The 15,663-nt window shown below is 35.1% G+C and overlaps 2 protein-coding genes and 2 non-coding genes across 4 annotated transcripts; 1 reads left to right on the top strand and 3 right to left on the bottom strand.

Annotated features, from left to right (window-relative positions):
- Positions 1–2,178, bottom strand: LOC113738530 (F-box protein At4g22280-like). The gene is made up of 3 exons (XM_027265799.2): positions 636–2,178; positions 399–557; positions 1–314 (listed from the first exon to the last, which is right to left on the bottom strand). The coding sequence occupies exons 1-3, from the start codon at positions 1,650–1,652 to the stop codon at positions 9–11; spliced, it is 1,482 nt and encodes a 493-aa protein (XP_027121600.2). The 5' UTR covers positions 1,653–2,178; the 3' UTR covers positions 1–8.
- Positions 2,179–6,701: 4,523 nt separating this feature from the next.
- Positions 6,702–7,835, bottom strand: LOC113738452 (F-box/FBD/LRR-repeat protein At4g26340-like). The gene is made up of 2 exons (XM_072083415.1): positions 6,765–7,835; positions 6,702–6,716 (listed from the first exon to the last, which is right to left on the bottom strand). Exons 1-2 carry the CDS (start codon positions 7,833–7,835, stop codon positions 6,702–6,704), a joined length of 1,086 nt encoding a protein of 361 aa, XP_071939516.1.
- Positions 7,836–11,792: 3,957 nt separating this feature from the next.
- On the bottom strand, positions 11,793–11,866 carry TRNAV-AAC (transfer RNA valine (anticodon AAC)). Its single transcript has one exon. It is a non-coding gene; the product is annotated as a tRNA-Val (tRNA).
- Positions 11,867–11,987: 121 nt separating this feature from the next.
- On the top strand, positions 11,988–12,061 carry TRNAV-AAC (transfer RNA valine (anticodon AAC)). The gene has a single exon. It is a non-coding gene; the product is annotated as a tRNA-Val (tRNA).
- The last annotated feature ends 3,602 nt before the right edge of the window (positions 12,062–15,663 follow it).

The raw sequence follows: 15,663 nt of genomic DNA, 5'->3' as shown, positions 1-15,663 counted from the left end.
TTCATTAATTATTCATTTCCATTCATCCAATGATCGAAGACAATCCTGCAATCTTTTGAAGATTTCGTGAATGACAATATCTTGTTGTAATCTTTGGGACTAGATTCCCAGTGCTTTAAGCTTCCATAGAGAGTAATCTTCTTTAATGACTTTCCGTTCTTCAGAAAACGTTTCACTAGCTTGAAACCAAATTCCTGATCATTCCCAGAGACTTTTATTTTTATCTCCTTAAGCTGTCGAATGTAGCATGAGGGAAAGGCCTTCTGCAGCAAAATTCCAAGTTCTTCTTCACATGTTAATTGATTGTCAGAAACCTATCCATTTGCAAAGCATTAGGGACTGCAAAAGACAGCAATGAACTATATGTTTAACACAAAGAAAGAAAGCGCAAAACTCACGCAAGAAACGATATTAAGAGCTTCAAGATTAGGGGCACTTTCTAGTAAGCTTGGTATCATATTCCACCACATGGTACTCTCACTGTCGCAGTAAAGATCAAGGGCCAAACTGGTCAAATTTACCAAATCAGGCAAGAATCTTCCAGCATCATAGAGAGTCTACAGGCAAATGAGAAGAAGAATCAGCGATGATTATAGAAAGTTTATGGAAAAGGAAAAGAAATCTGTGGAACATACCTTCAAACTATGCGACTCAATATTCAGTGATTTCACACATTGCAAACCATTGATAAGTTCGAAAGCATTCTCACCCTGCAACATGAGGATGTTTTCAGTTTCTTTTAGCTCAAATTCATCAAATGCTATTGTGGCATCGACAATGGCCCTCAGGTCTTGAACAAATTTTACTTCCACAGGATAACCTTGATACTTGAAATACTCAAGGCATGGAGCATTTATTGCAAATTTAAGCTCCCCATAAACGTTGCAGTCCAAATATACGAGATTGTTAGACTCCACCGCTAGAGAATACCTGCCTTGCATACAAGATAATACCAGTTTTTTCAGAAATGGGGCAGACACAATAAGAGTTCTATCCACGTTTTCCAAACATCTCCATTTCAAAGATAATTCTTCAAGCGAAGGGCAACCCTGAATAAGCTGCACAAAGGAAACTTCATCAATTGACTTGAGTGAATTAAAGCGCAGGACCTTAAGATTTGGCAAGCAAACACGACTCGGAGCAATCAAATCCTCACCCGTTTCTATTGTCAAGGTAACTAGAGTCTTAGATGTGAATATTCTAGGAAGATATAATCTGTTCTCTTGATCTCCTCCCACACAAATATCCAGTTCTTGGACTTTAGCCAGAAGCGCGGCTGATAGCAAAGAATCAATTGCCACCCGAAGATTTTCAACGAAGGGAGACACAAAAAGTTGAAATTTTCTTAAAGGAACCTTATTTCGTAGTAGAATCAACCTAAATCCGAAAGTTAGAAAGTTAGACACCTCTCTTTCTCGGGCCTCCTCGGTCAGAGCATACCAGCATTTACAGACTCTGAGATCAATATCAGGAAGTGAGATGAAAAGATCTTTCCATCTGGTTGATAGGACGGATGTTGCCGCTGCAATTTCTGTAGGGAGATAGGACATAATATGGCGGAGAATGTCGTCAGGAAGGGGACTTAACCTATCAATTTTATCATCTCCGGGGACTTTAAATTTAAGAGCATTAAGAAGTCGAGGATGAACCATGGTTCAAAGATTAGGCCTAGTCTGCATCACCAGAACTTCAGCCTCCGTTCTGCTACTGGTCTGCCGTATCCCAGAGATGGTAGACCCGGTAGAAACTGGCTCAGACTTGGAAATTCGGGCTGGGCCGACTCCGTCCGTCGAGTCAACCCATATTGACTCATCAGATATCCATGAACGGTGGCTTTCACCGTGATTTTCGGAGACGTTTTGGGTATAAACATATAACAAAAAACAAATTCTCTCTTTGAAGACTCTTCACCAAGCAGCAAGTGGGCGGCAGAGAATCCAAAGAAAGAGAAAAGAGAAGGAGAAGGAAAAATAAAAGGGAGAAGAAGACGGAGGCTTTCAATATCATATGCACATGCACGGCAGGTGGTGGTGAAATTTGGAGCGGAGAGGGAGGAAAGAACAGCGAAAGGCAGACTCCAGGGAGAAGGTCCTTTGGTTGCTTTGATAGGATATTCCCAATCGGAAACTAGTTTGAAGCTATACAAAAAAAAAAGGGTCATAAAGGATAATCTCAAAGGAAAATTCTATGGTCTCTTTTTAGATATCATTCTCTCAACTTGTATCTCTTACTAAAGATAATAGTTTAAATTTTAAATATTTGATAATATTTAATCTAAGGGTTAATAATATTTCTTTTACCATCCAACAGTAAATTTTACTTATGAGTATGATACCAAAAGGAATTGTAGAATCTCCTAATTCATAAACCTTCACTTGGCAATTTTGAACTTTGAAAAATCTCACTTGATTTCTTTACTTTAGGTATTTTTTTCCCTAACTTTTGCAACCCACTCCAAAATATAATATTAAAAAAACTCATTTTGAAAGAGAGAATATAATTCCATTCTAAATTTACCCTTTTCTTGTAAACATTTAATTGTGATAAACATATTAATTTTGTTTCTTAATTTTTGCAAACGTAGTCAATATGGTTCTTTAATTAAAACTGAAAAGTTGACTAAGGAGTCAAAAGATCCTTTAATAGCTTTTAATGTTATTGATTTGGACAAGAAATATTAAGATATTTAAAATTATAATAATTTACAATACTTGTAAAAATAACTTGAAATATTTTTTATAATAATGAAAATAAATAAAACTAGGGTCAACTTGAAATATTTTATAGGGCTGTCAATTGGTTTAGACCAGCCAGAGCCCAACCTATTGAGCCTAAAAAAGGCCTGCTGATCCTAATCTTTAATTGAATCGAGCAGACTTTGATCCTAAATGTTGCGTCTAAATGTGAGTAAAGTTTGGGCTATGCCTTCTCAAGCCTGTTTAAGGCCTAGCCCATTTATATATATATATATATATAATTATGCATATAATGACATAAATTTTTAATAATTTATATATAAATTTATAGTAATTCATAATTATAAAATATATAGTGTATATAATTATATATTTAATTATGAATTTGGGCTGAACCCAATTTGAACCCAAAACTTATATTCCTTCCGTCCCATTGAAACTGTCATGCTTTCCATTTTGTCCTAAAATGTTTGTCACATGCCTAAAATGGCAAATGAATTTTTCTTCTTCTTCTCATTTTACCCTTCAAGCACTGCCTTTAAATATGTGGGTCTAGCACAAGTTGTCATAAGACCGGAATGCGCTTTAAAGTGCGTGACTGGTGCCGGTGGATGTTTGCTAACGCGTGTAGTGCAACATAAGCAAAGAATTAGTGTAGCTTTAATAATATAATGGGCCAGATTGTTGACTTGTTTGCATTGTTGACTTGTTTGCATGAATCATTTGAATAACTTCACCACACGACTTATAGGCAAAGTTTGGATAGCTTGGTAGGGACAATTTAGGAAGTACAGATAGATATCTCTTCTTTTGTCTAGTGTTAAAAAATACTCCAGTTCCCGAAAGATGACCAACTTTTCGGGATAGAGGGAGTATGATAGTGTGAGATGAGGTTGAACCTCTTGATTTGAGTCCGAAGCCTAAAAGGTCGAAACTCGAAAATCCGTATAATTTGTGAGTGGAGGCTAGGTTCGCCAAAGCCTAGTTTAGAAAACCCAATTGACACTCCTAATATTTTATAATAATGAAAATAACTTTTTTGTACTAACCTAAGAATGGATGATTCGGGTGGATTTAGATGGACTAAAATTGGCTAATTAGTATAATTGGGTCAACTCATTTACACCCGTTTAATTAAATGGATATAAGTGGGTAAATCAAAAAAGGAATTTAGTAATCCAATTATCCATTTACAATCTATTTTTTAAAACTTTTTACAAACTCATCTAATTTTATTTGTAAAGTTAATTACCAATTTATAATACCTCCGCTAAGTATGAATTCATGAAATTAATATTGAATTTTGTTAACATCATTGAAGAATTTTTTTTTTAAAAAAAATTGGTATGGTTCTGCAATTTTTAACATCATTATTTCTTTTTCATTTTTTGCTTTGGATTTTAGACCCTGAACACCAAATCTGCATGCTGTAAAAGGACTGGTTTTAGTTTGATTTTCTCCAGTGGGATCATCTGCCGCCCAACGTAGGTGCTATCCTTTCACAGTGTTTTCGTTACATGAAAGTTATTGTAGCTAGAAATCTCTGACTGATTGAGGGATTCTTCCATGCAAATAACAATTACTTTTATTTTTTTTGCTGAGAGAATTAAGTCATTAAATTAACTAGAGAATGGTACATAATTTCAAGCTTGTAAAAATTGTATTCATGGAGACATTTGAAAAGAAAAACTCTTTGCAACTATAACAGCCTTCTCTTGCTCTAAAACTTTTTTGGGCTCCAATAAAATTACAGGTCGTTCTTGTATTATTGGAATTTCAACAATTAAGTACTGTTTTTTTTTCTTTTTTTTTCATTTTCGTTCAAGGGAAGGAAATTAAGTACTGGTTTAACTGTTGTTTAGAAACAAAATTAAAAAAAAAATAATTCTATGGGTTCACTATTAAACCTATAAAATTTTTACCCACACCTTAGTTGCAACAATATCGCAAAAGGAACTTACAATTTACTGACCAAAAAATATTGGGCCCATTCTTTATCCATTTAAACCAAAAAAAAAAAAAAAAGTACTGGTTTAATTAAACAGTCCTTTAGTTTGTGTTTCTTTCATCCTTGAGTGTTTTTTGCAATGAAGTTTACTAAATAAAATCAAGTCTGTTTCTTGGTTGCAAATTTGCAATTGATTTTCATTCTTAGAAAACTGATGGAGGGTAACTTCATCGCAAAAAATCTGGGCTGCTGTAAGTTGAATTCTTTCATGCTAATCAAAGCACATTGCAAACTTTCATAAATCAATCACAAGAATTTTTCCATAAACTTGTTTTCAATCTGCATTACCTAAATATCGTAATTTTTTCTAATGGCTGAAGTTGAGATAGGATCTACAGGTTTTGAATTCAAATCACTTTTCTCCTTCCCCCGCTTCTTAAATCCCAACTTCCCCTGTTGGAAAAAATAAATATGTAAATACCGTAATTGATAAATGCATATCTCAAACAACTGCTCTCGAAAAACTTCTAAAACATACAAATAAAAGTTGAAATCTACACATTCATTTGTATTGCCCTTTTGCATTTACACACATTTTTGTTTCAAAAACTAACACTAGGGACCCTCATTAATTTGTTATTGAGTGTGCTCTCCATCAAAGAAATGTTTTTCCCTTTTTGTCCTTCTATTTTTCCTCTCAGAATCCACTTTGACAATTTTAGTTTTTTGCATTTTGAGAAACGCTCTGTTTGGTTTGGCCATTTTTTTAAAAATAAGTTTTTTAAATACAATGCTATAATAATACACAATAACTCGAAAAACAGCTCATCCATATAATATATCAAATATTTCAAAAAATTTTTATAGTAAAAATTTTCATATACACTGCTACAGTAAAATTTTGAAAAACGCTCCCAAAAGCAGCTAATCCAAACAGAGTTACTTTGACCTTGACATTATGTTATCTTAGGGTTAAACTAGGGAATGTGCTATTATTGACAATTTTTTCTTTCAGAGAAATTGCTAACTAAAGCCAGAGCCAACAACATCGTCTGCAATTGCTGTACTCCTAAGACATTGCCATAACCTTACACATTCAAGGGTGAAAACATGTGATGAGAGATTTTTGGTCCTGCTATTAAATGAATTGAGAAGCATCAGCTAAGAACTGGATATGATCGTTTAATTTTCATTACAAGTTCATCAATTGATCTTCACATTAAAAAGGAAAATCCAAAATTGACTCCAGAAAGGGAAATGTCAAGCAGAATAAGTAACTGGCTTTTAGATGAACTTTACTAAACATTAAACAAACCATGCCGTGGAAAGATGACAAGAATTTCTCATAAAAATCCTGACCAGTAGCTCCACAGCAGATTCCAACTCATGATCAATGATCATAAAATCCTACTTCTTTTCCTTCTAGTTGAATACAATCTGGCAATCCTGGGAGCTTTTATTGAATGATGATATCCTCTTGCAACATTTTTCTGAAGATTTCATAGCCTTTATAACTCCACCAATAGTCATCTTCTTCAAAGATTTTCCATTCTTCAAAATATACTTGACTAGCTTGAATTCATATTCCTCATTGTTGAACTCTCTGATTTCTACCTCCCTAAGACGATCAAGGCAGCAACTAGGAAGGCACAGGGGCAAAAAAACCTCAAAACTAGAAAAGCACAGGGGCAAAAAAACCTCAAACTCCCTATCTCTAGTGAAGACATTCCCCAACGCCTGACCATTTAAAGTAGATTAGGGACTGCATGCAATACATAATGAAATTAATAAACTTCTTGATGAAAAGCTCAATATAACTTACCTCACCAAGGATAAGTACTTCAAGGTCTGGGGCACTTTCAAGTAATCTTGGTAACATTTTCCACAAATGCCCATGATCAACACCATCATAATTAAAAGGTCCAAGCTGCAGAATGGTTAAATGTCTGAAAGTTGGCAACCTTCCTCTAAATTCAAAAAGAGCCTTCACAAAAAGGGAGAAGACTGTTAAAACAATTTGCTCCCTCTAATGGTAACATTCTATGTCCAGTCCACAATTATAAAATAGGAGCCTAATTGGATGAGAAAAGAAAAAGTAAAAGAAAGCAAGAAATACATACCAGGAGAGTGTGTCCATGTAACTGAAGAGATTTGACACTTTGCAAATCATTGATGAGCTCAAAAGCATGCCGACCATCCAAAAAGAAGTTTGTTTGGATTGTTTTGTTGAAAATCTCAAGAGCCATATACCGAATTGCTATACTGGCTCTCACAACAGACTTCAGGCTTTGAGTGAAGTTCTTTTGAATGAGGTTCACCTCAACAGCATTGCATTCGTAATTTAGATAGCTGAGGTTTGGGGCATCTAATGTGAACCTATGCTTCCCAACATGGTGGAATTCCAGATATTCAAGTTGGCTTGAATCCAAAACGAAATCAAACAGGCCCCCATAATTAAAACTGGCAAGTGTCAATCTTTTCAGTGAAGGACTAGAGAAATCAATTACTTGATCTTCATCACTCTCATCCATACGGCATAAGACTAAGTTCAGTTCTTCCAGCGAAGGACAACCCTTGATAAGTCGTTGAATACAGATTCCATCTACCACTCTCATTTCCCCTCTCAAGTGCAGAACCTTAAGATTCGGTAAACAAATTGCATTAGGTACAATCAAATCCAAATCCACATCCCTTGTCAACTTCAAAGTGACGAGTGTTTTGCAGGTGAATACTTCAGGAGGAATTGATCGGCTTTTATCTGTCATTCCCACATGAATGTCAAGTTCCCGGACTCTACACGCAAGTGCCTTCAATATAAACAATTCAACTGCAGACGCAAACCTTCCCACATACTGTTTAATATGAAGTTGAAATTTTCTTAAAGGAGCACCAGTTCGAAGTGCAAGTATTTGACAACCAACATGTATCTCGTCCCGGAAACTCCTTACACTACAAGGATCAGGATCATCAGGATCGTTCAGTCCATTTACGCAGAAATTAGTATCAGGAACTGAAGTGAATAGTTTTCTCCATTTGGTGGATACAATTAAGAAGGCTACAGCATCTTTTGCAGGAAGAAGTGACAGAATTTCGTAGAGAAAATCATCTGGAAGGGCACTCAACCTATCAATATTATCCATTTCTGAGATTTTCCATGTTCGATCCATTTCTCGACTCTGTTTTAAGCCCATCTTATGTTTTTTCTCAATATTTCCTAACCACAGTTCAGGAATGAACTAAAACGAATCTCTTCAAGAATTTGGGGTTAAATCATTTATCATTTACTTGCATGCATGAATGCATAAGGAATCCTTTTACAAAACCATAAAAAATTGAATATTGAACCTGCTTCTATGGTGAAACCCGTGGGCTGCAAATTGTGGGGTGGCTGTATGCTTTTCATGGCTGCTCTGAAATCATTAACTGCAGCTGATTTATGTACAATTCCAAATTCAGAGGCTATAAAATTACTGAATCAGAAAAGAGAAAAAGAAAAAAAAGATCTGAATATTATGATCCTCCTCTTCTTCCCTTGACCACTCACTCTCTCCCTACACTCTTGGGAACTGATAATTTCTTATTCGCCAACAGTAAAAGATAGATATGAATACCTAACAGGCATCGACTTCATTAGTTAATGATATATAATCTGAACTAGGAGTCTAGGATCCTCTAATTTCGGAACCGTTCGAAGATATTGCTCGACCGTATAACAAATCCTTGGGGTCTGTTTGTTAGAACAGAAAAATATTTTCCAGAAAATATTTGTCAGGAAATTCTGGTGTTTGGCAGCCAAAAAGATTGAGAATTTTTTCCCGTGAAAAATCTTTTACGCCATCAGGACTAAAATGACTAAACCGAAATTTTTCAGATCATGGCTCAAAATTATCTATTGTGGCTAACTTAGACCTATAGCTGCCTCCCCGTCTTCCTTATCTTTCTTAGTACTATTTGTAAGCATCAGTGAAGTGTTTCATCCGGTAGAACTCTATCAATGACAAGAATCTCATTCTTGATGCAATTTCCATTGACGCAGTGATTAGGTAATTAGTATGATCTGTAATGGTAAGGGGTTTGCAATACTATGGATTTCCTGGTCATGGAGTATGATCTAATTTTTTGGAATTTGAAGTATTTGGATTGGGGTAGTGAATTGATATAGGTATGGATGGAGTTCTGGTCATTGGCAGAAGGAGACTGACGAATCTTTGAGGGGAACAATCTTGTGGGTTTTGGCTTCGAAGAACATTTTTCAAAAGTGCACCAAACACTTGAAAATGAAGGGAAATAATTTTTTTTCCCCTGATGAATGTTTTTCACTGAAAATGTTTTCCTTGGGAAAAAACTTTTACATTGAAACAAACGGACCCTTAGGATTGGTTGTTTTCCATGTGTTGTTTGAGTTTTGTTTCATTGCAATGCTAAAGCCCAAAGTAACAACTGTTAAAATAGAGTACCCACTTCCACCGTATTTTTGTCAAGTAGCTATCATTTTTGCTAATAAAACAAATAAGGTGTTCATTTGCTTTACTTTTGGACAAGGGGCAGAAATGGTTGCAGAAGGTTATATGTAAAATGCACGCTGTGTAACTCTTTCTACACATAACTCATTTCAACAACGTGTAACTATAAAATAAAATTTTGTAGGTCCCACACATGATGTAAAAAACGAGGTACAAGATGAAATATGGACATTATATTTTTTTTGGCCAAATCTTGGCCATGAACTGCCGGGAAGGATTGCTACTAGGAACTGTTCTTGCCCCTCTTCCTTTATTTTTGGGGTGGGGGGGGGGGGGGGGGGAGGGAGAGGAGGAGAATGGAAATGCAAGTAAGAGATCTCAACTTCGAAGCATCTCATTTACGCAAATAAAAAAAGTTTACGCAAATAAAAAAAGTGTTCATTTGCCAAAAGGTATGAAGGCATTCACATCTTTTGGCATGTGCTGCAGCGATTGTTTTGTTGCCAAAATAAGAATAGGAAAACAAAGCTGAGAACCAGGAAATTTTTTTCTTCCTTTTCTTTTGGTGACTGAAGAGAACTAAGTACAAAACAGGAGGTTCTCCATATTCATTGTCCCATAAAGAAAAGAGGGTTTGATTCCTCTTTCCATTGTATTACCTTCAAAGGAAGCTGCAAAACAGTCGGATGGCATAAACTAACTCAGAACAGCTCATCTTACATAAAATAGCAGATATTTCTATGCCAGTTTTCAAGTGAGATTATACTCCATTTCTGGATGCAAACGATCCAGTCTAGCTGAAAAGAATACCAGAAAAACGAGAATTCCTGTTCTACGATTTGTTGAAGAACACAATCTGGCAGACCTCTGAGGATTTGTTGAATGACAATATCTTATTACAACCATCCGATAACGTCTTTGACTGCTGCCTAACTCCACAAAGAGTCATCTTTTTCAAAGACTTCCCGTTCTGCAAGAAATACTGCACTAGCTTGATTTCATATTCCTCCCCATAGAATTCTCTGATTTCTATCTCCCTAAGACGTTCAACGATGCATATAGGAATAGCCTCTGCCAAGATGCACCCGAATTCTTTGATTCCACCAAAATCATTCCTAAAGACCTGTGGATTAAAGAAGATCAAATAGGGACTGCAGACATATAGTGCAATGAAATATGTCATTAAGAAGCTCATAATAACTCACTTGACGGAAGATAAGCACCTCAAGATTAGGGGCTCTTTGAAGTAATGCGGGTAACATTGTCCACAAATTTGTATGATAAAAAACATCATTCCAAGGAGCTTCAAGCAACACAGTTGTCATGTTTTCGAAAGCTGGCAACAACTGTCGAGAATAATGGAGAGCCTACAGTCAAATGAACAGAACATTTAAGAAAACTTATTGCTTGAAAGTATAAATGTCCAATTAGTCCACAAGTCAAAGGAAAAGCCTGGAGATGAGAAGAAAGAAGTAAAATGAAGGCATGTATACCTGCAGGGAGTGGTGACATAGGTCAAGTGACTTCACACTTTGTAACCAATTAATAAGCTCAAAAGAATGCTGACTACGAAAAAACAAGCCACTTTCAGTTCCTTCTGCGTGGAGATGCGACAATAAAATTGTGGCTCTAACAAGAGACTTCAGTTCTTGAATGAACGTTACTCTTTGAGCATCAATTTCACACTCCAAATCTCTCGAGTCTCAGGACATTTAGCATAAACTTATGATTTCCAAAACCGCTGACTTCAAGATATTCAAGACTGTTACACTCAATTACATAGTTGTAGCGTCCTCCCAACTAGTAAGTCCTAAGTTTTTTCAATGAAGGACTAGATAAATCAACCTATGGAAAACTAAATACAATTCTTCAAGAGATGGGCAACCACGAATAAGTCTTGGAAAGTAATTTTCATCTACTAATCCCACAGGTCCTGTCAAGTGCAACACCTTGAGATTTGGCAAAAAACTGAACTGGGAACAAGAAGATTAACTTGCCATGATAGTTTCACAGTTACCAGAGTTTTGCAAATGAATATTTCTATAGGAAACAATCGTCCTGTAGTATTATGGGACACAACAATATCAAGTCCCATATCAAGTTATGGGACGCAACAATATCAAGTGCAGCAGATATAAAGAATTCAAGCGCCATCTGAAATCTTTCCACCAGACTCAATTTTCTAATAGGAGCCCTGTTTCTTTGTAGAACCACCTCGTAACCGATACTTAAAGATTCAGAGAACTCCCCATCACTATCATCCAATGCAGAACTGGGTCAGGTGGTCCATTAATATTGAGATGGAGAACAGGAATTCTCCATCTGAAATCTTTCCACCAGCTGAAAAGATTTCTCCATCTAGTGGATAACACACAGGTGGCTGCAGCATCTTTTGTGTCAAGAAAGGACATGATGTGATGGAGAACATCATCTGGAAGGGCACCCAACCTATCAATACCATCATTTCCTTGGGCCAAATTGAATCACAATTCACATGGCATAATAGTGTATTTTCAAAGATATCAAACGATCAATTTTACTATTTGCCACAAAGGGAATAAAAAGGTTTAGGTGTAATATGCTATGAGCTGGATTACTCGGCAAGGTCACAATTCACAAATACTAAATCCTTCTGTCAGGAAGGGATCCAAAAAAAAAGTAGTTTGAGCTAATTGTTGTTACAGATGGCGTCGCCCAGACTCGAACCGGAGACCTTCAGTGTGTTAGACTGACGTGATAACCAACTACACCACGAGACCAGATGTTTGACTGGCTGTCTTATCGAAATACATTTCTTGGTAATTAAGTTACTTGATCAAAACCGCTTTTGTTATCTCAATTATGATTCCTTATGAGGATAAGGCAGCGGTTCAAACGTCTGGTGTCGTGGTGTAGTTGGTTATCACGTCAGTTTAACACACTGAAGGTCTCCGGTTCGAGTCCGGGCGACGCCATGTGTAACAACATTTAAGTCAAACTACTTTTGTTTTGGATCCCTTCCTGACAGAAGGACTAATTATTTGTGAATTGTGCCCTTGCCGAGTAATCCAGCTCATAGCTATTTATACTGTTTGAAATTAAAACGGGACTAAAGTATCTAATCTTATATTTCAGGACAAATTGTATGCCTAAGTTAGACCAATTTTATAGTTTAAAAACTAAAATATCTCATTTTAAAATTTAAGTACTAAAGAGAGAATTTGGTTATAGTTGAAAGACGCAAAATAGAATTAACTCTATTATGTTTGAACTTTGGCTCTATTAACGTTGTTTTTAAAATTTGTATGTAAAATATTCAAACAATTCGATTTTGTCTTGAAAAATATTTGTTTTAGTTCAGTCTTGATAAATATTTAATCCAAGCTTGAAATAGTTAAACCAAAATTGGCATTTTTTTTTCAAGAGGAGGGTACAAAGAACAAAAAAGACATACCATTCATCCTCAATCTACTTAATTTTTTCCATCTTTCTTCGTCCTCATTAATGAATGTGTCTAGAAAAACAAATGGGAAAATCATCCAAAACGTCTTTCACATTTTATAAAATGACTTTTTTCGTCCCTCACTTTTAAAAGTATAATTTTATGTCCCTTATATATTCACATTGGTCAAATTTAGTCCCTAACTAGGTTTTCGATCATTTTTTGGCAGGAATCCATCATGTGCAAGGCACGTGATCATTTTTGAAGGGTAAATTTATCAAATTATATTTTATATAATCTGATCTATAGTCCTCCACATTTTATAAAATAAATTTTTTCGTCCCTCACATTTTATAAAATGATTTTTTTTCATCCCTCACATTTCACAAAATGAATTTCTCCATCCCTCACATTTCAAAAAATAAAATTTTCATTTCTCACTAATTATGTGTGTGAATACATTTTTTTAAATATATGTATATGTCTATTTGATTTTGCTTAATAATAATAGCATAAACACATGTATGTAATTGGGCCCAACTTGTGGGCTATCTCCTCTTTTTGTATGATTATGACTAATATTTACCAATGGAAGCTTAATTTGCATACTCTTATTGTATTTTGACCGAAAATAGCTTTATTGACCAACTTGACAATGAATGCAAGATTATTTACTAGCTAATACCAGATGAAATCAAATGATCACGTATAATATATGGTATTCGTATTGTTAAGTGAAATCAAATAGACACATACATATATTTATGTTATTCGTATTATTAAACAAAATCAAATAGACATATACATGTGTTTAAACAAAATGTATTCACACACATTTTTTTTTAGGGTTTCCCTCACATACATAATTAGTGAGGGATAGAAATATTCATTTTTTGAAATGTGAGGGATGGAGAAATTCATTTTGTGAAATGTGAGGGATGAAAAAATCATTTTATAAAAAGTGAGAGACGAAAAAATTTGTTTTATAAAATGTGAGGAATGTTTTGGACGATTTTCCCAAAACAAATAGTAAGCCACTTTAATCAACTGAACTCATTCCTTTTCAAGTAATCTTTGGATTGATTTTGGTAACTTGTGTGTTTCACTAATTTTTTTTTTTCTAATCTGTTGCAGAGTTTGACTAATCTTCATGATAAAACTGAAACAGATTTACTACTATCTTTTGGGTTGTGACAATGATTTGGTGGCAATCGTTATTTTAATCTTGAATTTTTTTGTTGTTGAAATTTGATTGATTAGCATCAGCTAAAGTTCTTAACTCCATGGAGAAGAACCTAAGAAATTGTATATCATTGATGAGCCCTAGTAAACTCGTCGGTTGAAATTTTTTTACTAATCTGTTTCTTTTGTTTGTTAAAGAAAAAAATCACAAAAATTCTGGCTATTGATATCTATCACAAACAATACATCTTGAATTGAGCCTTGTGAGCTTACTGTAGTATCCATCGTCCAATCCAACAGTGCCAATTTAACGGTGCTATCGGAAAGCCCAAATTAAGTAATAAATTGTTAGGGTACTGACTTCCACTGTACTTGTCAAGTAGCTACTACTATACAGGTGTAATTTTGAGAAAATGCAGTTTTGGTATCTAAACTTTGGACGAAAACAAATCTAGTATCCAAACTTTCAACTTTTGAGCACATTTAGTACTCTAGAAAATTTTTTCCTAAATTGCCACTTGAAAGAGTCATGTGCTAGTCACATGTCTAGTAACTATTAATAAAAAATTGCCAAAAAATATAAAATATCATTTTGATAAAATTATTAGTTCTTAAACTTAATACTTAGTATTTGAAGGATATTTTACTTGATAAAATCATTAGTCCTTAACTTAGTACTTAATGTCATAAGGATATTTTGCGTAACACTTAGTGCCAGAAGAATATTTTACATTTTTTCTAGCATTTTTTATACAATAATTGTTGGACATATGGCTATGACATAAATTTTTTCAATAGTAATTTGGGAAAAATCCCTCAAGCGTACTAAATGTGCTCCAAAAAAAAAAATGAGGATGGAGACAAAAAAAATTTAGCATAGTAGAGGGTATTTTTGTCTTTTAGGGTTCCACTGACAAAAAATAATGTTTACGGGATCAAGTAAGAATTAGAGTATACCTTAAATGAATAAATTATAATTAACCCAACTTTTTAATTACACAGAAAATAAGCATAAATAATGTTATCAATATTGGTGGGATACAAAAGTCCAATTTTACGTTGCTGCAAGGCCAGTACATCAAGTTGAGCCCAATTATTTGAATCCCGATCCGACCTGTTAATGGAAACCCAATACAATAGCTGTTTGAATTTCCCACGGCCGAGGAAGAAAATAGGGGGAAAAAGAGAAAGGATTTCTGAACTCTAAAAAGTAGGATTTTCTCATTCCCATTCCTTCTTGAAATAGTCGAATTCAATCAATCGCATTCTCCAATCATCATCAACATTGAAGAGACATTAGCAACGCTTCGATTTAGGGTTCGTTCTCTATTCTTTCTTCTTCTTGGTTGGATTTTGTAATTTGCTATTGTTTTGCCTCCCACTACCTGGGCTTCAGTTCTTTTGCAGAAAAAACATAAACTGGAACTCAGAAGTTGAAGACCAATGGCATCTGACTATAATAATTGACTACAAGCTAAGAGCAATAAATCAAGAACGAAAAGGGAATCAAAATCCAGGATTGTTCATGGCTGCAACAGCAAGATAGGAAAAGCCACGCAAGTACAAAAGAGGAAGAAGAGAGCAATGGATGCACAGAGTAGATGGAGAGCGATAGAAACTAAATTGAAGCGTCACAATAATACTATGAAGATTACTGCAATTTCAAGAACTGGAATTGATTGGATTAGTGCTGAGGTTAATAATTCAGATTTGAGCAAAAAAAGCTCATGTCCTGACTTTGGAAATCTACGGAGGATGACGCCAACCATGGTTACAAAAGCTATCTCCGGTCAGCAGACTCTCAAGGACGCTTTATGCTCCGTGATAAAAACCAGCCGATGTGCAAATATTATCTCAAAAGCAGAATCTGACAGGGTTGATCTCCAGCAAGAAAGGGAAGAATGAAAACACTAAACTCTGAAGAGGAGAAGGCTGCACCAAGGAGGGAGAGGG

The sequence above is a fragment of the Coffea arabica genome, chromosome 1c (genome assembly GCF_036785885.1).
Source record: "Coffea arabica cultivar ET-39 chromosome 1c, Coffea Arabica ET-39 HiFi, whole genome shotgun sequence".
NCBI classification, from domain to species: Eukaryota; Viridiplantae; Streptophyta; class Magnoliopsida; order Gentianales; family Rubiaceae; genus Coffea; species Coffea arabica.
This window is presented reverse-complemented; position numbering and strand designations above follow the sequence as displayed.